This window comes from Brachyhypopomus gauderio, chromosome 7, assembly GCF_052324685.1.
Source record: "Brachyhypopomus gauderio isolate BG-103 chromosome 7, BGAUD_0.2, whole genome shotgun sequence".
NCBI classification, from domain to species: domain Eukaryota; kingdom Metazoa; phylum Chordata; class Actinopteri; order Gymnotiformes; family Hypopomidae; genus Brachyhypopomus; species Brachyhypopomus gauderio.
In genome coordinates this window covers 18682541-18706980 of record NC_135217.1, presented here as the reverse complement: position 1 = coordinate 18706980, position 24440 = coordinate 18682541, and the positions used below count along the sequence as shown (strand labels likewise).

General features: G+C 41.6%; 1 protein-coding gene across 8 annotated transcripts; it reads right to left on the bottom strand.

Moving 5' to 3' along the window:
* Positions 1-7665: 7665 nt before the first annotated feature.
* On the bottom strand, positions 7666-24199 carry LOC143519147 (uncharacterized). Of its 8 annotated transcripts, none has more exons than XM_077012270.1 (25): positions 24102-24199; positions 20239-20406; positions 19959-20024; positions 19672-19789; positions 19369-19474; positions 18833-19068; positions 18458-18616; positions 18070-18187; positions 17524-17695; positions 17211-17438; positions 14631-14748; positions 14328-14433; positions 13792-14027; positions 13416-13574; positions 13034-13145; positions 12491-12659; positions 12169-12405; positions 11909-12003; positions 11388-11438; positions 10736-11114; positions 10448-10624; positions 10013-10124; positions 9287-9385; positions 8405-9109; positions 7666-8055 (listed from the first exon to the last, which is right to left on the bottom strand). In XM_077012270.1, the coding sequence occupies exons 2-22, from the start codon at positions 20300-20302 to the stop codon at positions 10018-10020; spliced, it is 3213 nt and encodes a 1070-aa protein (XP_076868385.1). In that variant the 5' UTR covers positions 20303-20406; positions 24102-24199; the 3' UTR covers positions 7666-8055; positions 8405-9109; positions 9287-9385; positions 10013-10017. The 8 variants fall into 8 exon arrangements, with proteins under 8 accessions (XP_076868385.1, XP_076868383.1, XP_076868386.1 ...); XM_077012268.1 differs by having other exon boundaries at positions 20239-20403; positions 24102-24173; XM_077012271.1 differs by having other exon boundaries at positions 20239-20421; positions 24102-24141.
* Between the last annotated feature and the right edge of the window lie 241 nt (positions 24200-24440).

Genomic DNA, 24440 nt, shown 5'->3' with positions numbered 1-24440 from the left:
TTATGCAGAGGGTTTAGTTTACACTGATGAATTGAATCTACAGACTGTCCACACTTGCACTGGCATAGACTGAAAGGAGCTTTGGCATGTTTTACTCTGCTTAAAGATCCAGTGCTTTTTTCACAGTAACAATGTCATTTTATTAACCTTCTAAAACAACATGGTTAAAATACAATGCCTATAAACAAAAAGATAAAAAAAAAAAAAAAACCAATAGACTCTGCAAGTTTCCTCAAGAACTGTGAGAGGTGATCTGCATTTTAGCCTGACACAGTTAGGCTACCAATAGCACAGACACTAATCTTCCTCATCAATCCAGCGTTCTGATGGGTGGAAGGAGCACTGTGAAATAGTGTACAAAACTGAAGCAAGCACCTGATGAAACATGATAACCTCTTACAGAAAGCATTTGTGAAAGAACAGGAAAAGTCAATGTAAGCCAAGCAGACAAACACTGAAGCATCTCTGAAAGACAGGAGAAACTTCAGACCGCTTGAAACACCTTTACACACAACACAATATTTAAAGCAATACTGAGCATTAAAACAAAACATCCTAGGACAATATATTGCATGCCTTGGAAAATCCATGTTTCCACCAATGTTTAACAGTTTTCAAGACTGAAACCATGCAAAGACTGTACCAGTTGAACCAACCATGTTTCTAAGCTTCTTCATGAAAATATCACAGTCAATAGGATCAAATGGTGCACTCAACTCCAGCAGTAAAAAAGACAACCCAATCTGCAATCCAAAGTAAGCAGTAGGCCATTGACTACTTTAGCCTGTGCCGATTCTGGTTTATGATACTTTTAGAAACCAGACTGAAATACTTTGTGCTTTTTATACCTACTTAAATAGGAGCATAGCTGTTGGACAAAAACTTTCTCCAAAATGTTATCAATATGATGCGTTAGAAACAGGACACTAGTTCAAAAGCACAGGGGAGTCAAGATACAGTTGGCAAACTTGAAAAACTTATACATAGCCCAAATGGACTTATCAGTGAATTCAATAGAGCTAAGGTCACAAATCACCCATAATTACAGAAATACCCTATATTACATTAAATCTAGTACACAAGGTTTTTTCAGAGTGGGGTTTCAAGGTATAAATCTTGCTTCACCCAGTGGAACTGAAGTCCTTAAATGGTTTTGGAAAGTGAGTGAACAGAAGTTATAGTAAGCCTACCTCGTAATCCCACCTCATAAGACTGCCTCATAAGCCTACCTTGTAATCCCACCTCATAAGCCTACCTCATAAGCCCACCTAATAAGCCTGCCTCATAAGCCCACCTCATAATGAATTTCTAGCAGCTTGTTAACTTCTAATCCTTATAGCTGCAGTTTTCTTATTGAAGAAATCTAATAACTTATTGTTACTAAGATCTGGAAAAATAATCAATGTTATATTAAATAAAAATCAAATATTGTTGATCAAATATTGTTGCCTTCTTGTGAGTTAAAAATATTTTTTGTATTTATTTTTTAAAACACATTTGTCTTCCATTTTCAGAGATTTAAAGGCATGTGATTATTTACTATTCCATTGAACACATTTTACAAAAATGGTACTATGCTGTCCACAATACTGCTCATAGACCCTTCATAATGTGTTTAACCCACGGACGTAATTTGGGTGGGGGGCGTTTTAACTTTTGAACGGTTAAAAAACAAATATTTAAATAGCGACGAATCTAGCGCTAGGACCATGCAGAAAACGACCGCTCCGAGCTCCGCTCCGGCAGAGCCCTATACCCTAGGCTCTATACGGCTCTGCGCTCCGGTAACACTTTACGTACCCTACTCTACTGAAACTCAGGGCAGGTGATACACGGATCAGGCACTGCTTCCCCCATAGAAACAGTAAGCACTTTGGCAACACCAATGCCAAATCAGATTTTGATTTAACCTGTGAAGGTCCCATGTGCTAACACATTCCATGTAATGGCACTTAAAAATAAGCATCAATGCTAGAGGTTGAGTTTGGTTTCTACATACATGAATCACCAGCAATATTAAAGGATTGTGGAAAAAAACCAAAAAGAGATTGTGTGTCGATTTCGTTAAATAAACACTGGTCTAATACAGTTTTTACTATTTAACTTTTATCCTAGTAAAAATAAAGCCTATAAAAATAGTATGCACTATCTAAAGACAATACATAAAGTAAATCCATATTACTATTATTATATCATATGTATTATTAAGTATATTAGTATTTGTTAACAAAATTATCAAGATATTGGAAAGTCCCGAAACAAATTCTGTAAACAAAAATTTTCACAAGGTGCCTTGTGAACCTCTTTTAAAGTGGTTATGAAAATTCACTGGTGTTTATGTTCATCATAAATGACGTTTGCGAACTGTAGGAGAAGTCCCAGGTCACCGTTATACCCACCGTTACACAGGATATAGTGTAATAGCGCCATCTACAGGACACCGTTAAACTGTTCTGTAGTGAACAATGTAAATTAGGTCACATACACATACAAGACGAGAAGTCGTAACAGTTGTTAATGTGATTCTGCTTACTGAGTGAATATGTTGGGCAATGTATATTATCAGTAGGCTACTGAAATACGAATCATTTCTTGGCTGTTGTAATAGTCGTGGAAAGACTAGAATAAAGTATATTTCACATAAAAAAGTGATTTTTTCAGTCAGAAAAAATATGTAAGCCTACATTGTTTGATGCTGGCTGAAAATGCATCTGAATCTAAATTTTTGTGGCTTAACGTGTAACAGGGTAAGGGTTAACTGTTCCTTTTGACACACATCCACTTTCCGGTATGTTGCCGGCCAACAGGCTCATTGCGTTGCAAACCAATTTGGCCTTATATCCTATAAACGACCCTGATAGGAACCCTCGCCCTTTCCTTACGAGCATTTCATCCTGAGATCTGCGCTGGTGTTGTTCGTAGGTGTTTGGTGACGTCATCTCCCGCGCTTTCTGTGTGCTGAGCCCTCTTGTAATGGTCAAGATGCCCAATTTCACAACTGCTAGTTAGTAGTGCAGTTAGTAGTAGAGTTAGTAGTGGCCAGGGGCGGACTGGGACAAAAAATCGGCCCTGGCATTTTTGGACCAGACCGGCCCACTCACACTCGATAACGCTTTTTCACACTTTTCAGGTTTTTGAATGTGTATACCAACAGTTTACAAAATTACCATTTTTAAAAGTGTAATTTCCTTTAATTTCTGTACATTGTCCCTAAACACCTCCATAAAAACTACCAAACATTTCCCCTTCCTACCTAGCCTACTACTCACCCCACAAATATTAATAGTATAATGATGAAAATAGAATGCTGCCTGCTGAGTGACTTAGTACTGTTTTTGTTGGTGAATGGAGGTTTTTAAAGTGTTCTCACATTTAAGACTATTTAGTTCAGAATGGAAGACATAAAAGTACTAAAATAGGCTTATTTTCTCATACAGTCAGTGTACACAAAGTCTTATAATAGAGGTAAGGACGTTATTCACTTATTTTACCTTTTGCATTTACAATACAAACTAACTCGGCCATAGAACATTAGCCAAAATGATTTTATTGATGTTTTATCAATTTATCAGATTTGGCAAAGGGTTTGGTTGCTTAACCCTACTCATTGTATAGCTGCTCTGAAAGGAGTCAGGCTTACCGCACGTTCTAGTACATGTTTCTGTCCACTGGCCACCGCCACCACTGTCATCAGCCACGGGAGCTGATGAAGGCCCTGCTGTGGCAAACATTTGAGTAATTTTTATACATTTGGCAGCGTTTACTTGAAGTTCAAGCTTCTTTTTTTGTCGTAATTTCTCTGCACCTCCTTTGCGCTTTTTCTCCATCTCAGATACTCACATACGTTATGTTAATCAACGTTAGATTGCACTACGCACCGGCGCATGGAGGAGGGGGTGTTTGATGATATGATTGGTGCAGCTCTGTGTCAGTAAAGAAAATAACCAATGGGCTGCATACCAGCGTGTTTAAGGACCGGTAAACTCTCGCGCTGACTTTTTTTTGCCAAATGCATTATGCAGGCAGCAGTAGCATCGCGAAAGGTGTGTTAATGTGATTCGCCAGCCCAGTGTCAATCAGCCTGCCTCCATCTGAATCGGCCCACTGATCTACTTGTTTTATGGGCCGGTCAGACCAATATATAAATAGATAAAAAAGTGTCAGGACTGTCGGCCCAAATAGCACGTCGGCCCACCGGGAAAATGCCCGGTATGCCCGATGGCCAGTCCGTCCCTGGTAGTGGCTGGTGGCATCATTAATCGATATTTACCGTACGTGTAGGTACTGCCAGACTTAATACTGCTGGTAACTGAACGTGAGATTGTTGGGGCATCACATGGTGACTAAATTGCTTTGCCCACACGGACATTCAATGAAGATTGCGTTTGTGGAATCGACTAGTCTTTCCCTGTCCTGCAGCCATTTATTCCCGTGAAGGTTGTTTTGACTCTTAGTGAAAGTTGCTCAACTCCAGATTGTTTCCTTAGTCGGTTTCTGGAGAACTGTTTATTTGTCTTTAGTTTTTTTTTCTATTGGATTATTTATGAGCTTGTTTATAAAAGCCTAATTGAGTAAACTGAAAACAACCTCTTTTAATCAGCTGGCCCAATATTTCACTTGTACGTTTATATTATCGGAGTTCTTTCATGACAGGAACTGGCTAGCAGTCTTTTGGATTTTTTCTCTATTCATATTGTTTTTTCCCTCCCGGTACAGGTGCTGAGCGTTGTGTGGGAAGTCTAGTCCACAGTAGTCACGTGACCTCCTGCATGCTGTGGCGCTCTTTCAGCTTTTAAATGCTTATGTTTAATTTTTACTTTTTTTCTTGACACGAGTGGTTTGTGACTTTAAATTAAGGCCAGATAGCCTGCTTCCCCAAGTCGGACCTCAACCCTCCTGTAGTGTTTTCAACAAGGTTGTTGGTGACACCAAGATAAACCACAAATGAAGACCCTGGAGTTTAGTTGCAGCTTTTACTTGCCTTCATAAACATGTGGTGAAAACTGCAATGTCAGAAAATAAAACCAGTCTCAACATAGAGCGTTACATATGTAACGCAAAAGCATCGAGCTAAATAAAATTCACATTTTACCAAGATAAACATTTACATAAACAAAACTTATCTGTATTAAACATTAGTAACACTTACGACATTCCTGCCTGACAATTCAGCATGAATAATATCGGATTATGCCCGCATACCGCTACTTGCTCAAAGAAAGTTGCTTGCACACCAGAAAAACCGACCGTTATTATTTCAATGTGGTCGCGAGATCAGATTATTTGAATGTAAAATACATAACCTAACATTTTACATTCTCCATTTAAACCAATAAGACTTGTTATTTAGGGAAAAAGCCCTGGGGGCAGCACACCTCCAATCCTTTAAATTCTTTTGATATTTAAATAATGTGATTAGTCATGTTACGCATCTTAAGTATTTTGTCCAATACAGGTTTTAGATTTCATTACGTTTTTCTAGTTTTATTCCATTTAAGCTACGTTAGTGGTGCACTCAAATGTCTATTAGAATAGCAAGACAGAAGAGTCTTATCCCCAATAGTGAGACAACACACATTAATGAGCAACACACTTCATGTAGTGAACCTTAAGAAAAAAACACCTCCTCTCTAGGAAAAGCTTCCAGATGACTTGATTACATGTAAAATTAGGCAATTAGTGCTTTCAGCAAGAGTTGAAAGTGATTTGGATGAGAGGCATGAGGACGGATAGACCACCCAGCTTCTGTGGCCGGAGCAGCAGCAGGTTCTGTACTGAACCTCAGGAAACACCAATGAGGCCCCACATGTTTGCTTTTTGTGGAGAGGGATTAGAGGACATGTCCACACACTCTCACACACTGTTGTCTGCTGTGGCTGAAGGCTGATGTGATGGGTGAGTTCTAAGTGGTAAGCGGTACTGCAGATTACACGTCATTTGAGGAGGCTTGCTCCATTTCCTACTCGCGCTACTGCCTCTACCTACACACAGCTGCCCGATCACATTCACGCTGCTGCACCTTCACACCGCTGCTGCCCAATTCACACTCACGCTGCCGCTCCTTCACGTTCACGCTGCCGCGCGTTCACACTCACGCTGCTGCCCCTTCACACTCACACTCATGGACGTAATTTTGTAATAAAAAGTGGGGGGGGGGGCATGGATTCGTCGCTATTTAAATATTTGGTTTTAACCGTAAAAACTGGGGGGGACCAACACCGGCTTTTGAAAAAGTGGGGGGGACATGTCTCCCCCCCCCCCCGTCCCCCCCCAAATTACGTCCGTGCTCACACTGCTGCCCCTTCACACTCGTGCTGCTGCATGGCTTGTCACACCATATAATGATACCAACACAAAGGATAATTGCCAACAGTAGAATGGCCTCAACACCTGCTATAGAGAAAAAAGGGTTTACATAGATGCTCTTAGACTGTAGGCAGTATCTTGTTCCATTCTATTGTTAATGAAATGTCTTCGAATAAAGTTTCATTACAGACTACTGAAAAAGGAAAGGTGGAGGTAGAGTGATCTGGAACAACAATCCCGTTCTCTCGTGTTTTCTTTCTCCCAACATAATTTGCTGTTGACCCTCTGTCCTTTTCTGCTCATCTATAATCCACTGAGTACACTTCTATTCTTTGATGATGCAACTTCTCTCTATAACCAGTCTGCTTCTGCTGTGGAGGCCCTGGCTTTTATGAAAGCTACATCTGTGTCTGCCACCCACTCTTTTTGGTTCTCTGAGTTCTGTGCCTTAAAAAGATCTGGCAGGTGCCTTTATAAAAAGATGCATTTATATAAGAAAAGTGGATTGCATGTTCTTTTAACCAAACACAAAGGTGCTTTGAAAGGAGACGGTTCATCATACATCATACAAAATATGAAATACTGAAGGTCATAATTCAACCTCTGTCTGAGGCTTGGCTGGTTACCTGGTAAAAACTGTGCCTTTCCCTGATTTGTTTATTTAGAGCAATCTACCATTATCATTATAGTGTCTCCCTTCCTGCCTCAACCTTTTCTGACCTCTCTTCTCTCTATACTAGTTCATAGCATCTCATTGCAAAACAACATCCTCACTGCTTGATCTCACTCCCACCGGTCGCTTACACACCATTATGTTCCATCTACTCTGAAATTGGCAGCTGCCACCCCCATTATTATTAAACCAGGCCTTGACAGTTCAGCCCGTGACCGCCAGAGGGCGCCATCACCAGTATATTGACCTGCACACCTGACTCCAATCTGCTACTCACCACACCCTACATAAGGACTCTTCTCACAACACACCAGTGTGAAGTATTGTGTTGCATACCAACTTGGACTGAGCTGGTTTTTGACAATATATATAAAATCAATATATATATATTACACCTGCGTATGGATCCCTCTCTAGCCTCGGGTTCACCACCGTTACACTCTCCACCCACTTCAGCATATAAAAATTCTCCACTAAGAAATCCATGCATCTCACCCCATCCTTCCACAAATATAACACATGGAATGTAGGATTTGTGTGCTGAGGGAGACTTTAGAAGACCAGGTCCTATGTACTACTACTACAGCGTATTATTTCGCTGTTACGAGTAGTTACACATTTCTTTGTACAGCTTTAATAAGTCATTAAGACAATTGCGTATATCCACCACCAGATGGTACAAAGGCAACAGTTGTACTGTTTATTACTGTTTATTATATTTTCTGCAGGCACAGTAAGAAATGCACAAACATCTCCATCTTCAAGTAGAATCCATGTTGGGCATTATTTTGGTCTGGAGGTCTAGCTGGCAGCTCTCAGGTGATCAGGAGGTTCTTCACAAACTCGCTTAGGCTCTTGAGGATATTGGAAGGTTGATGAAGCAGGGCAGTCCAGCAGCGCCAGGCCCATGTGAGCATGAAGGGCTTGGCATAGGTGGACAGTGGCCCCCCTCACGCTTCCACCCCTCCCGTGGACCGTACCACTGTTGCTGGAGGTCCCCAGGAGGTACAAGAGCAGAGGGAGCACCTTCTGCTCAACCAGTTGTGGCTTGCGGGGGTAGAGTTCCCTAACCAGCTCTATAAAAAGAACATTTAAAAGGAAGATAAATAAATCAACCCTGGATAGCACTGGGTTATTACAGAAGCATTTTCTTAACCTAGAACCTAGAATTTTATTCAATTAAAGTGACAGTATTTGGAAACTATGGTAACTCTCTGGAATGATTAATATCAATATTATAAATATTATTAATTAATATAGGAATTATAGTATTTCTGGTAAATCTTGTTTTATCTCTGGCATCTCTTAGCATATCAGTGGAATGGCTTTCTGAAATAATAGTTTTTTGATAAATGTATTTGAATTTGTAGAATATTTCTGTATACACAACCACAAAAGATTAGACACTGTATATTGTTTACTTACCTGCAACTTTATCATCAAGATCCACTTTAGCTTTTCCACTGAGAAATTGAGCCTTTGTGCAAAACGGTTGAAGACGTTGTCTCTGAGCAGTGTGATTATCTTCTGTAAGGCCTCCAAGGCATAGAGGTTAACCTTGCTATTTGACTCCTGCAGTTGTGCTTTGAAAGCATCAAATACCTGTTGCAGATGAAGAGAGGTATAGAGCAAGGCGCCCATGCATTGATCAGGCACTCACCATATCAGTGCCATTAAGCCCTGGAGCTGATTTGATTTCGAGTCCTTTCATTTCATTTTTCATAAGTCATTCACTTGGATTCTTCACATACATTGTAAAACAAGCTCACACTAACAATGGACACGACTGCCCTCCACTGTAATAGTTAAAACTGATTGTCATAATATTTTCTACTCTGAAGCGTCTAAGCTTTTGACATTTCTTCAGATGTGCCAGCATTTAATGTTCTCCAACGTATGACCCCCTATACAGATCACTTCTGAAAGCTGCTGAAAACATTAAAAATCAATTCAGTTCAAATGAGTTTCCGGGAACATGTTGCCCAGGAGCATATATGGGTTGTCCTCGCAGTCGGCCACCAGCCCTTGATGCGCTCCCTGAAGTCTTTTGAACCCAGCAGGGCCTTGAGCTGCTTGACGTACTCCGTCTTATCTGCAATGCTGTGGACATGTGCTCTGCTGCCGTCTTTGCTGAACACATACAAGAGAGAAACACAAGGATTGGGTTATAGTGTCCAAACAGAAAATGAACAAGGCTGCAATCAAATTAAACCAACATCAACACCATCAAAAATTGCAAACATCAAAGCAGTTTCAACCAGGATGCACTTTTTTGTTGTTGTTTTGATTAACTGTTTAAATATTCACCTGCTGGCAAACTGAGGAGGAGGTACGCATGACTCCACAGCTGGGGATAGAGCGCCTGCCTCGAGCTGAAGGAGTATCCTGAGGCATCTCACCCAGACCCTAAAGCCACATCAACATCATGGAGTGATGATACTGAAGTCCACATGTTGCTTCATACTTTGATTCTATCCCAAAGGTTTCAAGCCGGTTCATTTTGAACCATGCTCTGTCCTTTAACTACTGGGTCTAGGACTACACTGTGCATGCCCTACTGTAAATACACTGTACGGTGCCACGCACTGCCCTGTACTTTAATATTTGTTTACAATATATGTCTACCATCACAGTTTAGATGGGTTTTTTATTGCAGTCTGTTTCACCTAAAAGTTTTGTGTATAAGTTTGTTTAGTGAGTTAACATGGGGCATAGGGGCTGAATGGGATAAAAAATCCTCATCATGTATTCAAACATGAATCGCCACCTTATATTTCAGAGTGGATACACCTTGGATATTTTCGATTAATAAAGTACTACATATAAGCATATACCACTTATAGCATTCAATTGGTATATAGTACACTATGCCTGACCCACATTTTTCTGGTCCATAAGCAACAACTTCCAGCTCATCCAATATTACACTGCACCTTGCATATTACTCAATATCAGTGGCCCAGACTATGTAATTTTGCACTGGTGGCTGTCCTCTAGTCTCATGCCCAGTTCCATGTACACTCCCTGTCTAACCTGACTTAGTTCTGAAGTCCTTCCAAAAACCACTTATGTGCAAGAACATCCTCGAGCACAGGACGTTTTTCAGGGTCCTTTTGCAGACACCATCTTATCAGATGGCGGCAGTCTGTGTGTGTAGCAACGGGATTAGTTGAGAAAGAAAATCAGTTACCATCTGAAACTTCTGATCTGACTGTTCTAATGGCTTATTCAAAGTTTTTAAATAACAGAACTGTACAGAAACCTCCATCACTAACAAAAAAGACTGAACAAGTCTTTTTATAATTTTAAGATGGTTACAAAATGTTGTATTGCCAATTCTCCATTCTTCATTAGTCCATTTTATCAATCTGTGGTTGTGTATTACATTACCAAATGAAATAATTACATAAATTATCATTTTGCAATTTAGACTTTCAAGTTATCTTGAAGATGCTTCTGCCTTTTTACCTCTGGATGGGTTTCCACTGAAGCACAGGTGTGCCTTAACATGGTCCTCCTTATTCTTAAAGGGCACATCTCCACAGATAATACTGTAGAGGAGCACACCCAGACTCCAGATGGTGGCTTGACGGCCCTCATACGTCCTGTTAACCAGCCATTCAGGTGGGCAGTATACCTTGGTGCCTAAGACAACGAGAGAGAACCATCAGTAACAAAATAAAAAGTTTATAATAGTCTCTAATTTGATCCCATTTTTTAACTTGAGGTGCACATTTCATTCTTATGGTGAATAACCTCTAAAGTGCCTGTAGGGTCCGGTCTTAAGCAGATCGCCACAGCCAAAGTCGATCAACTTGACCTCAAGGGTGTCTGGGTTCACCAGAAGGTTATTTTCCTTGACGTCTCTATGCACAACTCCACGGTCATGACAGTGAAGGACAGCCTGAACCACCTGATGCATGATCAGTCGTGCCAGTGGCTCAGGCAGTTGGCGTTGGTGTAAGTCCAAGAACTTAAACAGGTCCATGCAGGGGACGGGTCGCTCCAGAATCAAGATGAAGTAGTTGTTGCACTCAAACCATTCTAGCAGCTCCACAATATGCTCACAACGAGGTGGCCTGCACACCATCTTCATTAAAGCCACCTCTAGGGGGAGACTGCGAGTTTCGCCGGGCTAAAATTAAGGAACACATGGTTAGTGTGGGTTTGAAGTTTTATAGTGGAATTATGGTTAACAGGTTAACATGAAAGGGATCTGGATTGGTACCAATCATTAGATGAAACCTGAATCTAAAAAGTGAACTGTTTTCCATTCGTGTTGGGAGGAGTCACTGAATGGAAAATTAACAGCTTTGCATTTATAGTCCCTTTGCAGTTTTACCCATCTAAAAAGTTCCAGACATTGTTACAATATTACATAAATCACAATATTACATATTGGACTTACAACAGTGATGAACCGTTCTGCGTGATACTTTGGCACATATTTAATGGCGACCTGGTCACATAAAAACACAGGAAGTAAAGTTGTTTACACAAAACAGTCAGTACATTTAACATCTAAGGGCTTGCAGATGGTAGCCACAGCTTCTCAGGTAACTCATAAATCTGGAGTCTGATAAATACTCATCCACAGATTGTCAAGCTTATCTGTCACGCTACAACCCCGAACCCCTCCCTTCAGGCGTGTGTTAATGTGGTCCATGTCTGTATATGTACGTCCGTGGGTGTGACTGGGTGTGTGTGTGTGTTCACCTGTCTCGTTAGACTAATGAGTTTCACGTGGTGCTTGTTAGGCTACGTATATATAGTGTCAAGGTCAAGGTACATTAGATTTGACCACTTGATTGCCATGTGAATAACAAAGGCTCTCTAGGGAAAACTCATAGCTCCTTTCAAAGTTCTAATCACAATCTAAAATAGAAATTAGGTCCCACAATCATTCTTGTATTGTGTGCTGATGCTCACCTGTTTTCCATCAGCCTTGCGGACTCCTGCATACACTGAGCCGTATCCTCCTGTGCCCAGGAGATCTCCCACAGTGTAGCGTGAAGTGAGGCACACTACATGAAACAAAAGAAAAGTTACATCCTTGTAACTGCAAAACATTATTCAACATGGAGAACTAGATTTTAAACATTGTTGTGTAATGCAGTGTTAACAGCAAAGCAATTTATGTGCAAGTGCAGTGATCACACATGAAGCGCTGAAGAGCAGGCAACACTCACCAGAACTGATTGAAAGGGACGGGCGTGCTCTGTTCAGACTGGGAGCTTGTCTGCGTTGTGGCAGCATGTGTAGTGGACATCTAGTAGGGACAACTGTGGGGAGGCTGGGATGAAGCGGGGGACTCAAAATTTTGACGGGACTTCTGGGGGTGCGTGCGTTGTTGGGGCTTGAGGGCAAATCATCCAGGACGACATCGGTCTTAGTCTGGGCTGGAACACTACTGTTCAGCTGCAGGTCTGATGGGAAGGTGGTTCACAGGTAAGCGGTAAGGTAAGGTTCTCAGGAAACAGGAGGGGAGCGTTCACCGAGGTCAGCCGTTACCTTTCAGAGGTGCCGCGTCGTCTGGGCTCACGTCCCTCACCGTGTGCCTAAGGCTGCGCTTAATTCCCTGTGTGTTCTGCCGCTCCACCTGTGCGGCTGGAGCTTCTTGCTGCTCCAGACGAGGCTGACGCATCTTATCGCCGTCAATCCTAGACACCTTTGTCCTCTCCTGGGAATACACACGTACGAATCACCACAAAACATGGAGTGATGATATTGAAGTCCACATGTTGCTTCATACTTTGATTCTATCCCAAAGGTTTCAAGCCGGTTCATTTTGAACCATGCTCTGTCTTTTAACGACTGGGTCTGGGACTACACTGTGCATGCCTTACTGTAAATACAATGTATGGTGCCACACACTGCCCTGTACTTGAGTATTTGTTTACAATATATGTCTACCATCACAGTTTAGATGGTTTTTTATTGCAGTCTGTTTCACTTAAAAGTTTTGTGAATAAGTTTGCTTAGTGAGTAAACATGGGGCATAGTGGCTGAATCGAATAAAAAATCCTCATCATGTATCCAAACATGAATCGCCACCTTGGTGAGGACCCTGATGGTTGCCCGGTCTTTGGCAGGGATGTACTTCTCCACCATCTTATCAAAGTCGTGGTGGGAGGACAGGAACAGCAGCATACGCCGGCCAAAGCACCTGAGACGAGGAACAGACCCCAAAACAGGAGAGAACCGTGAGTGAGAGTCCCATGACTCACAGCACACCGACTATTTATCTTTCCAGGTCACAATTTTACAAGAACGTCTGTGTTTAGAAAACACGATAGTGCTTCTATTACTCTACAGTTTAGCAGCATTTGCTGACTTCAGAGTATCAGAGTAGGAGACTAAAAGAATCAGCAAAAGATTACTATCTGGGGAAACTGAATAAGCTTTGTAGAATTCTCGTTCTGATCCCAGTACAAACCTGGTTTCTTTGGAAGAATCCTGTGCCAACTTGGAGACTGCAGGAATAATTCGCGCTGTGATGTTTTTCGCCCCAGACAATAAGCGGCCAGCGCCAATCTTCTCTACCAAAGTAGCCAAGTGCCGAGCAGTACACTTTCTTACTGCAGCATTCTGATGACTTTTGAGGAAAACAGAAAGAAAAAAAATTAGGGCATTTAAAAAAAGAAGGTAATAACTATTAATCCATCCAATCAATGTATACAGTACATCTTTTAGCTTCGATAAAGAAACTTAATACCCTTATGTATGATCTAAGTACACAATCAAATAATCATATTCTATTCGATGGCTTAGTTTGCAGCCACAGTTTAAAAGCTCACTGCAGGCTAACGGACCAGAGTCCTTCAGCGAGAAGGGCGTTCATGCTCCGAATGGGGGTGCAGTTCTGCACCATGCTCTCCAGAGCTGTGTCCACGTCCTGACTGATGAAGGCATTGGACGCCGCTGCTTTGTGGAGGAGGACCTTAGCTGTAGCCTCCACTTCCTGGTCCATCCCTTTCTGCAGACTGGAGTACAACTCCCTCAAGGACACCACCGCCGTGCGGGACACGCGAGAGTGCAGGTTCCGCACCTGCAGGAAAGACGACGTTCCAGCTCGTTTTAGCCACATCCAACACTGCCACCGCCATCTTAAGTATAATCCACCAATGCAATGTGTTATGTAAGTGGCAATACCTTAATCTCTAATTACAGTTAGATATGCCATCTGAATTTCATTTAGATGATAAATGTTTTTATAAAAAAGGAATTTCAAAGTACTATGCTAACTCTGACTTGACTTTGTCAGCAACATCACCTGTAATGTGTACATGCTGATGGTGTCTGCCAATTTTAGAATTCAGACAGATATACAGCAAATCTAGTGGCTTACCTCTTGAATCAGAACAATGCAGACATCATGAAGCCTGCTGCCAAGCACAACAGAGTGATGCTGAGCCAATCTACGGATGAACATCAGTCCTTCAATTTTCTTCTCCCTGTATGAAGATATTGGACATAGAGACACATTGTAACCATCGGCTACTAAAAGAAAAAAATGCTACAAGAAAAGGAACAAAGAGGAAAAAACTTCACTAAATACATACATACTTACCATATATGCAGAACACCATAAATGACTTGCTGTTTAACCTGCCCTAGCCAAATGCTTCAGAATTTTGCAGGTGTGACTTACCCGTCATTAGAGCTAAGCATTCTGAAGCTCTGAGCGAGAGCGAGGACTGGTTTGGCGAAGGGCCGTAAAGTCTGCTGCTCGTGGGGATCCTTCCTGGGAGGTTCTGGTTTGAGTTCATCTAGAGAGGAATACCAGAACCCAAACAAACTGATTAGGACTTTTAGGGCTACCAGCTGAACTTTGGTTCAAATCAGCTTGAAGACTGAGTGCAAAACATTATTCAACATGGTGAACTAGATTTAAAACATTGTTGTGTAATGCAGTGTTAACAGCAAAGCAATTTATGTGCAAGCACAGTGATCACCAGTGTTGGGAATGTTACTTTAAAAAAGTAATTAGTTATAGTTGCTCACTACTTGTTCAAAAAAGTAACTGAGTTAGTAACTGAATTACTCTATAATAAAAGTAACTCATTACCAGGGAAAGTAACTATTTGCATTACAGTTAAAAAAAAAAGTTATATGCCAATGAATAAGGATTTTTTGAAAAAGCAGTTTTCACAGTCAGTTGAAATCAGGTTGAAATGAGTAGACCAGAAAGGTGTTTAACTTTTGATATTTATTGCACATCCACAGACCAGTGCAGGATAAAATCGTTTAAAATCCCAAATCTTTGTAAAAAAATAAAAATAAAAAAGCAAAAGTAAACAGTTACACTATATAAAGTGCATTTACATCTATCAAATTAAATTAAATTCTCTCAACCTGAGACAACTGGTTTGTTCACAACAGAAGTAAACTTAACAATAAAACCTCTATTCTTAATTAAATAAATCAAATACCCAGTGGGGTAGACATTCAGGAACTTCAAGTATTTTCTTAAATAATGTTTATATCGCCACCTTGAAAATGTAAATTTTTCTTCGGCTTGCTCCTGACTCGCCATTTCTGCCTCTTCTCCGTTTGTGTCGTGTCACTGGTGTGCTTCGGCGCACGTGTAAAAACACTGGCTCTGATTGATTACCATAACTATGATTGGCTACCATTAGCCAATTGCTTACTGACTTGTTAAGTTAAACAGGTGTTACATCGAGAACTGTGACCTATCGAGATCTGTTACTCCTCATGGGCAGCGGTCCGCTCGGATTACTGTTAGTGTATAGCAGTGGTTCTCAAAGTGGGGGGCGCGCCCACTGGGGGGGGGCGCGGAGCTATTGCAGGGGGGCGCAGAGCTTGAAAGTAAAACAAGCTTGGAAGGTTGCATCGCGACCGGCGCAAGTGTACGTGAAAAAACTCTTAAGCCTGGTTTATACTTGACGCATCGCGAGCGGCGCGAGGGTCCGCGCGGCAAAAATGACGTAATCGCTGTGGCTCCGCCCGTGCGCGAGGGCCTTGCGCGCTGTCAATTCGCGAGATCGTGCACCTCTCGAATTTTGTAACTTCGCGCACGCTGCATCTCAGCGCAATGAACAAAGTCATGTTTGCAGGGTTCATACACCTTTACACGGTGGAATTCAAGCATTTGTACGTAACTTTCTAGGTCCAGTTCAATATTTCCCAGCACGATAAACTTAAATTAGTTAAATATTTATACATATACTAATGATTTGAAATAATTCGCTTTTTTATCACATTATTTAATGGATGTTTTTTTTCAAAACGCCCAATCTTAACGTCTTCACGTTCTCTCATGTTTCGTCCTGGAATTACAAGAGGCTCGTATTTGTTAACGTAATACAAGAGATCTGTTCAGTCAGACAGATATTTGTTGTGAGACGAAGTAGTTACAATTTCAACATTTTAATGTACTTTAGCCTAAATTCCAACACTTTTCAAACCTGAAACACAACATTAAAATTCGGCAGGTAAATGTTCATTCCCCTTTTTTTGAGGGGTGTTTCTTTATATTACACCATATCGTTTCGGACAAAACTACAAAGAATGTGACGCGGCTAGTATAAATGCCTCCACCATTTGCGCAGGTTCATAGATGTATATAGATGTATATTTCTATCTCTATATATATATATATATATATATATATATATATATATATATATATATATATATATATATATATAGTGTGTGTATATATTTATTTATTTTGATGCCTGGTGTACCATCAGGTAAAAATGTTCTTTCACCGGTTTTGCAGGGGTTTTTTATTCTCCACTGCCCCCTATCGCCACCTATCGTTTCGGAGAACACTGCAGTGACGCTCACCGTTCACGCAGGGTCGCGCGAGGTGGGCGGAGCTTGCCGCCACACCCCCCCCTCCCCAACAACTTACACTCGCGAACCCTCACTTATTTTTTAACTACACCACTGGTCAATATGCATTTGAGTTTGTAGGGGTGGCGCAAAAATATTCTCATCTACTAAAGGGGGGCACGGCAGAAAAAGTTTGGGAACCACTGGTATATAGTAACATATAGTAATATATAATAATTACTATAATATATAGTAATATATAGTAACGCACCGCTTTTAATGACCAGTAACGTCAACGACATTGTAACGACAGGAAAAGTAATGAATTATATTATCCCGATACTGACAAAATGACGCCGTTACCTAACGCCGTTGTTATTCGCAACACTGGTGATCACACATGAAGCGCTGAAGAGCAGGCAACACTCACCAGAACTGTTAGAAAGGGACGGGCGTGCTCTGATCAGTCTGGTAGCTTGTCTGCATTGTGGCAGCATATGTCTAGTAGGGACAGCTGTGGGGGGGCTGGGATGAAGCGGGGGACTCAAAATTTTGACGGGACTTCTGGGGGTGAGTGCGTTGTTGGGGCTTGAGGGCAAATCATCCAGGACGACATCGGTCTTAGTCTGGGCTGGAACACTACTGTTCAGCTGCAGGTCTGATGGGAAGGTGGTTCACAGGTAAGCGGTAAGGTAAGGTTCTCAGGAAACAGGAGGGGAGCGTTCACCGAGGTCAGCCGTTACCTTTCAGAGGTGCCGCGTCGTCTGGGCTCACGTCCTTCACCGTGTGCCTAAGGCTGCGCTTCATTCGCTGCGTGTTCTGCCGCTCCGCCTGTGCGACTGGCTTCTTGCCAGTCTTCTGGCTTCTAGGCTGATGCACCTTATCTCTTGGAATCCTAGACACCTTTGTCCTCTCCTGGGAATACACACGTATGAATCACCACAAAACATGGAGTGATGATATTGAAGTCCACATGGAGCTTCATACTTTGATACTATCCCAAAGGTTTCAAGCTGGTTCATTTTGAACCATGCTCTGTCCTTTAACGACTGGGTCTGGGACTACACTGTGCATGCCTTACTGTAAATACAATGTGTGGTGCCACACACTGCCCTGTACTTGAGTATTTGTTTACAATATATGTCTACCATCACAGTTTAGATGGTTTTTTATTGCAGTCTGTTTCACCTAAAAGTTTTGTGAATAAGTTTGTTTAGTGAGTAAACATGGGGCATAGTGGCTGAATCGAATAAAAAATCCTCATCATGTATCCAAACATGAATCGCCACCTTGGTGAGGACAGTGTCCCTGATGGTTGCCAGGTCTTTGGCAGGGATGTACTTTTCCACCATCTTATCAAAGTCGTGGTGGGAGGACAGGAACAGCAGCATACGCCGGCCAAAGCACCTGAGACGAGGAACAGACCCCAAAACAGGAGAGAACCGTGAGTGAGAGTCCCATGACTCACAGCACACCGACTATTTATCTTTCCAGGTTACAATTTTACAAGGACGTCTGTGTTTAGAAAACACGGTAGTGCTTCTATTACTCTACAGTTTAGCAGCATTTGCTGACTTCAGAGTATCAGAGTAGGAGACTAAAAGAATCAGCAAAAGATTACTATCTGGGGAAACTGAATAAGCTTTGTAGAATTCTCGTTCTGATCCCAGTACAAACCTGGTTTCTTTGGAAGAATCCTGTGCCAACTTGGAGACTGCAGGAATAATTCGCGCTGTGACGTTTTTCGCCCCAGACAATAAGGGGCCAGCACCAATCTTCTCTACCAAAGTAGCCAAGTGCCGAGCAGTACACTTTCTTACTGCAGCATTCTGATGACTTTTGAAGAAAACAGAAAGAAAAAAATTAGGGCATTTAAAAAAAGAAGGTAATAACTATTAATCCATCCAATCAATGTATACAGTACATCTTTTAGCTTCGATAAAGAAACTTAATACCCTTATGTATGATCTAAGTACACAATCAAATAATCATATTCTATTCGATGGCTTAGTTTGCAGCCACAGTTTAAAAGCTCACTGCAGGCTAACTGACCAGAGTCCTTCAGCGAGAAGGGCGTTCATGCTCCGAATGGGGGTGCAGTTCTGCACCATGCTCTCCAGAGCTGTGTCCACGTCCTGACTGATGAAGGCATTGGACGCCGCTGCTTTGTGGAGGAGGACCTTAGCTGTAGCCTGCACTTCCTGGTCCATCCCTTTCTGCAGACTGGAGTACAACTCCCTCAAGGACACCACCGCCATGCGGGACACGCAAGAGTGCAGGTTCCGCACCTGCAGGAAAGACGACGTTCCAGCTCGTTTTAGCCACATCCAACACTGCCACCGCCATCTTAAGTATAATCCACCACTGCAATGTGTTATGTAGGCGGAAATACCTTAATCTCTAATTACAGTTAGATATGCCATCTGAATTTCATTTAGATGATAAATGTTTTTATAAAAAAGGAATTTCAAAGTACTATGCTAACTCTGACTTGACTTTGTCAGCAACATCACCTGTAATGTGTACATGCTGATGGTGTCTGCCAATTTTAGAATTCAGACAGATATACAGCAAATCTAGTGGCTTACCTCTTGAATCAGAACAATGCAGACATCATGAAGCCTGCTGCCAAGCACAACAGAGTGATGCTGAGCCAATCTACGGATGAACATCAGTCCTTCAATTTTCTTCTCCCTGTATGAAGATATTGGACATAGAGACACATTGTAACCATCGGCTACTGAAAGAAAAAAATGCTACAAGAAAAGGAACAAAGAGGTAAAAAGTTCACTAAATACATACATACTTACCATATATGCAGAACACCATAAATGACTTGCTGTTTAACCTGCCCTAGCCAAATGCTTCAGAATTTTGCAGGTGTGACTTACCCGTCAATAGAGCTAAGCATTCTGAAGCTCTGAGCGAGAGCGAGGTCTGGTTTGGCGAAGGGCCGTAAAGTCTGCTGCTCGTGGGGATCCTTCCTGAGAGTTCCTGGTTTGAGTTCATCTAGAGAGGAATACCAGAACCCAAACAAACTGATTAGGACTCTTAGGGCTACCAGCTCAACTTTGGTTAAAATCAGCTTGAAGACTGAGTGCAAAACATTATTCAACATGGTGAACTAGATTTAAAACATTGTTGTGTAATGCAGTGTTAACAGCAAAGCAATTAGAACCTCTGCCAACTACTCCTTCAAACATGTAGTCAGCAGGGGACGCCCTGGTGCTTTGCACTTGAGATCCTGAAAAGCACAATACATATTAACACGTACTCTATCAAAAATCCCATATATAACTTCTGGTTTCATAGAGGATCAGCAGGGGCTTTTTGTTTGTAGTATAGGGCTTTCAAAGCAGTTTTTACTTTTTAAATACTTTTTTTTAACTTTTTTTGTTGTTGTTACTGCAGCAAATGATTTGGATGCTATTTCCAGAAGAGCAAAAGAGTGAGCTCACCTTTGGCAGGCCTGAAGGCACGGAGAGGCTTTCGGCCAGCAGGTTTGGTGAGTGAAGGCAACATTGGGAGGGTGGGCAGAGAAGGCCTAATCAGTCTTGACGAGGTGACCCTCGTGCGTGAAGTGAGCACAGGCAGTGGGGGACACCTGCTGGAGCCAACTTCACCTGCTTGGGCAAATAAGGCTATTAGCAGAAATTAACTCACCATAACATTTCTCAGTGCCTTAGTACTATGTTGCATATAATTTCTTTATCTGAAAGTGCCACTGAAATATGATTGAAGCAAGATGGACCAAGAACGGCAACATCTCATATGCATCTTGCTACAATTCATGTAATGGCAGCACAATGAAGTAGTACTGAATAACTGAAAGCAGGGCATTCCTGAGCCCAGAAGCAGGAAGACATCAGAGCTTCAGTAAATGTGTGATCCAGTTTTAGTTTAGCTTAGTTGTGATTCTTTTAGTTTATTGCATCATGAAATCTTACATTTCAATACAATTTGATTCAATTTAATTATTTTGGCACAATTCAGAATTATTTTAATTCTGATACTGGTAGATACTGAAGAGCCAAACTACAGTACCTCCTAGCTCTGCTCATGGCTAGCACATCTCGCCTCTGCTAGACACTGTTCCATTAATGAGTGAAACCATGTCAGATGAAGATCATCAAATTTGAATTTAAGTATTTTGTACATTTGACAAGTGGTGACTATAAATGATCTAATTATATGCAAATGTTTTGGTTAAAATTAAATTTATGTAGTATGTATGTAGGGTTGCCACCTGTCCCGGTTTTCCCGGGACTGTCCTTCTTTTTAATATTCGGTCACTAGGTTAGTTCAACCGACTATTTAGACTGTTTCTGCACACTTTAAATCTGTCTTTTTTTTCTCGCTGACGCGCACCATTGTGCCTCATTGGTGCTGTGGGATCATTTGACTTCACAATCCAATCGGTACAGGCGGCTCCTACATTTAGTGAATCAGTTGCTCTGCTATAGCGTCATTTGAGAAGTTTGAGGAACAATACAGTGGTTGAGATGGGTGGCGAAACAGAGGATGATGACGAGTCTGTGCCATCTTATTTCAATAATGACTGGATGAAAAACGAAAATTATGCCGAATGGTTAAATCCAACTCCTGATGATCCATTTTCGGCTACCTGCGCCATGTGCTCAGCTAAAATTCTGATTAAACATAAGGGCAAAACTGCATTGGATGACCATGCTAAAACCAAAAAACTTATAAATTGTATGCAAATCACCTTAATAATTTAGCCAAGAGCAAGAGCAAAATGTCATATGACCAGTTCTGAGCTTTTCAGCATCGAAACTGAAATCCAAACATTCCACCTTCCCAACCAAACATTCTAATCCAAACATTCCAAAGTTGAGTAGCACATATGATAATCACAATTTCCAATTTTTTTTTTTTTACCAAAACACCAAATCAGCCAGGCTGCTACAATAACCTGATGCAGCCTGGCTTGTACCCAAAGGGTTCATACCAGAGACTGTATATATAATATATATATATATATATATATATATATATATATATATATGTATATATACAGGGTTGCCAACTCGCATTTGACTGTCTTCATACGCTCTCACGCCACACATCCGATTTCTCACGCCGAAAAAAAAAATCTAGTTTATTTATGATGACAAAATTTTCAAACAGCCCCAAGCTTAAGAAAGAATCACATATCTAGACAGAGCTGAAATATACCTTTAAAATTGAAAATTGGTTGAGAATTGATAAAGTTATGATATTTACAATATCATGTATCACATTAAAATATAATACATTAATTACAATAGAAGTCATGTGACTGAAATTCACATAATCTAATTCTAATTAATCATAATTAATAATTAATCATAATCATAATCTAATTCGAAGTGATGTTAACTATATTACCATTAACAACAAGTTATATCAGAAAACAATGAGATATTAAACTACACAACACTGGTATCGGTACCGATTTCAAGAAAACACTGTGGGAATGAGTTAAACCGAGACGCCGCTTTTAGCCTAAAGTTGCTAGCTACCGTGACGTTCGATACACAAATGTCAATCATGACTACCTATTTTCCGCGGTCTAGTAAAATATTTTCGCCTGCACGGATTTCGATTAAATTTGGTCAATATTGAGATAAAAGCTGTATTTTTAGGTCCATATTAATTTCGATGGTGTCCGGGGCGTTGATGAAGCCCACAGACCGCTTGAAAACAACAAAATATCTTCTCGCAGATCTCCCGACCTCTAAATCGCCTCAGAGTTGACTATTAGCAGTGATTGATGACTGGCTGGGTTATGCTTGACGAAGTCATAGTAGTATTCAGGAAAAAAACATACACTGGCGGTGAGGAGTGATGTTATATGACACCCTTACAAAAGTACAACGTAGTTTGGAACACATTACTGAGTCAGAATTTTTCGCATCGAACGTTGGTTCGTCAGCGAACCATATCTATGATTCATTATACCACAGTTAGTTCCGGCACTCGGCCTACGGCCTCGTGCCTACGACCGCAGCACAGCAGTGCCAATATTACACGTTATAGCACTCCCTCTCGTGTATTATTGCGTAAATTAGTTACTAGTTCGCTCTGGCGCCAACCACTGGCGATCGATCGCGATATAATACTTAATTTGTGTCCATTTACACCCCGCCCAGTAACAATTTACGTTCGCCACCCCCCCCCCCCCCCCATCAACAATTTACACTCGCCACCCCCTCCAGGTTCAAATCTCACTCCGAGTGATCTTGAAAAGTTGGCAACCCTGTAAAAGGCTATAAATACCTTCATACGTGAGCAAACGCAACCCTTTCTGTTCAAGAGATGGTCAAATCTGCGCTCTTTCTTGGCGTCGAGTTGACTAATGCTTTGAATGTGATATTCGTGACACAGTAATGTTTTATGGTTGCTATGGTTATGGCGTCACTGGTTCCATAAGTTTTATATGTCAGTTACTTTATGACGTCATGTGGCCTCGTGCCTACAACCGCAGCACAGCAGTGCCAATATTAAGCCTGGTTTATACTCGACGCGCCGCGAGGGTCCGCGCGGCGAAAATGACGTAATCGCTGTGGCTCCGCCCGTGCGCGAGGGCCTCGCGCGCTGTCGCGGCGCGAGGTCGTGCACCTCTCGCGCGCGCGCCGCGCTTCAGCGCGACCGATAAAGTCATGTTTGCAGGGTTCATACACCTAAACAAGTTGGAATTAAAGCACTTGTACGGCACTTTCAAGGTCCATTTCAATATTTCCCAGCACGTTAAACTGAATTAAGTTAAATATTTATACATATACTCGAAATGAATCGAAATAATTCGCTTTTTTAATCACATTAGTTTATGATTGTTTATTTTCAAAACGCCCAATCTTAACGTCTTCACGTTCTCTCATGTTTCGCCCTGGAATTACAAGAGGCTCGTATTTGTTAACGTATCGTTTCGGACAACACTGCAAAGCCATAACTACGTTTGATGCCTGATGTGTATATATACGGTCTCTGGTCAGGTAAAATGTTCTTTCCCCGGTTTTGGAGGGGTTTTTTATTCTCCACTGCCACCTATCGCCACCTATTGTTTCGGCGAACACTGCAGCGACGCTCGCGACGTTCGCGAAAGTATAAACGCCTACACCGCTCGCGCAGGGTCGCGCGAGGTGGGCGGAGCCGCGCGCTACGGTCGCTCGCGAAATTTGTGTCCATTTTACACCCCGCCCAGTAACAATTTACGTTCGCCACCCCCCATCAACAATTTACACTCGCCACCCCCTCCAGGTTCAAATCTCACTCCGAGTGATCTTGAAAAGTTGGCAACCCTGTAAAAGGCTATAAATACCTTCATACGTGAGCAAACACAACCCTTTCTGTTCAAGAGATGGTCAAATCTGTGCTCTTTCTTGGTGTCGAGTTGACTAATGCTTTGAATGTGATAATCGCGATACATTAATGTTTTATGGTTGCTATGGTTATGGCGTCACTGGTTCCATAGGTTTTATACGTCAGTTACTTTATGACGTCATAAAGTGTCGCTCTCTTACTGTAACGTAAGCGGCTGGTATAATTACAGATGTTGATCAGAATTGATCAGAAAAGATCTTTAATATTTATTATAAGCCAGAGTTGCAGTCAATTTTGGCAAACGTCTATTGCTCAGTTGAATAGCCAATAATGATTT

Coding starts and splice junctions, on each gene's coding strand:
- LOC143519147 (XM_077012270.1), bottom strand. CDS start 20,302: ATGTTGCCTTCACTCACCAAACCTGCTGGCCGAAAGCCTCTCCGTGCC. Junction 14,749..17,210: donor GTCCCTTTCTAACAGTTCTG/GTGAGTGTTGCC, acceptor ATTCCTCTCTAG/ATGAACTCAAACCAGAACCT. Junction 14,028..14,327: donor GCATTGTTCTGATTCAAGAG/GTAAGCCACTAG, acceptor TCTTTCCTGCAG/GTGCGGAACCTGCACTCTCG.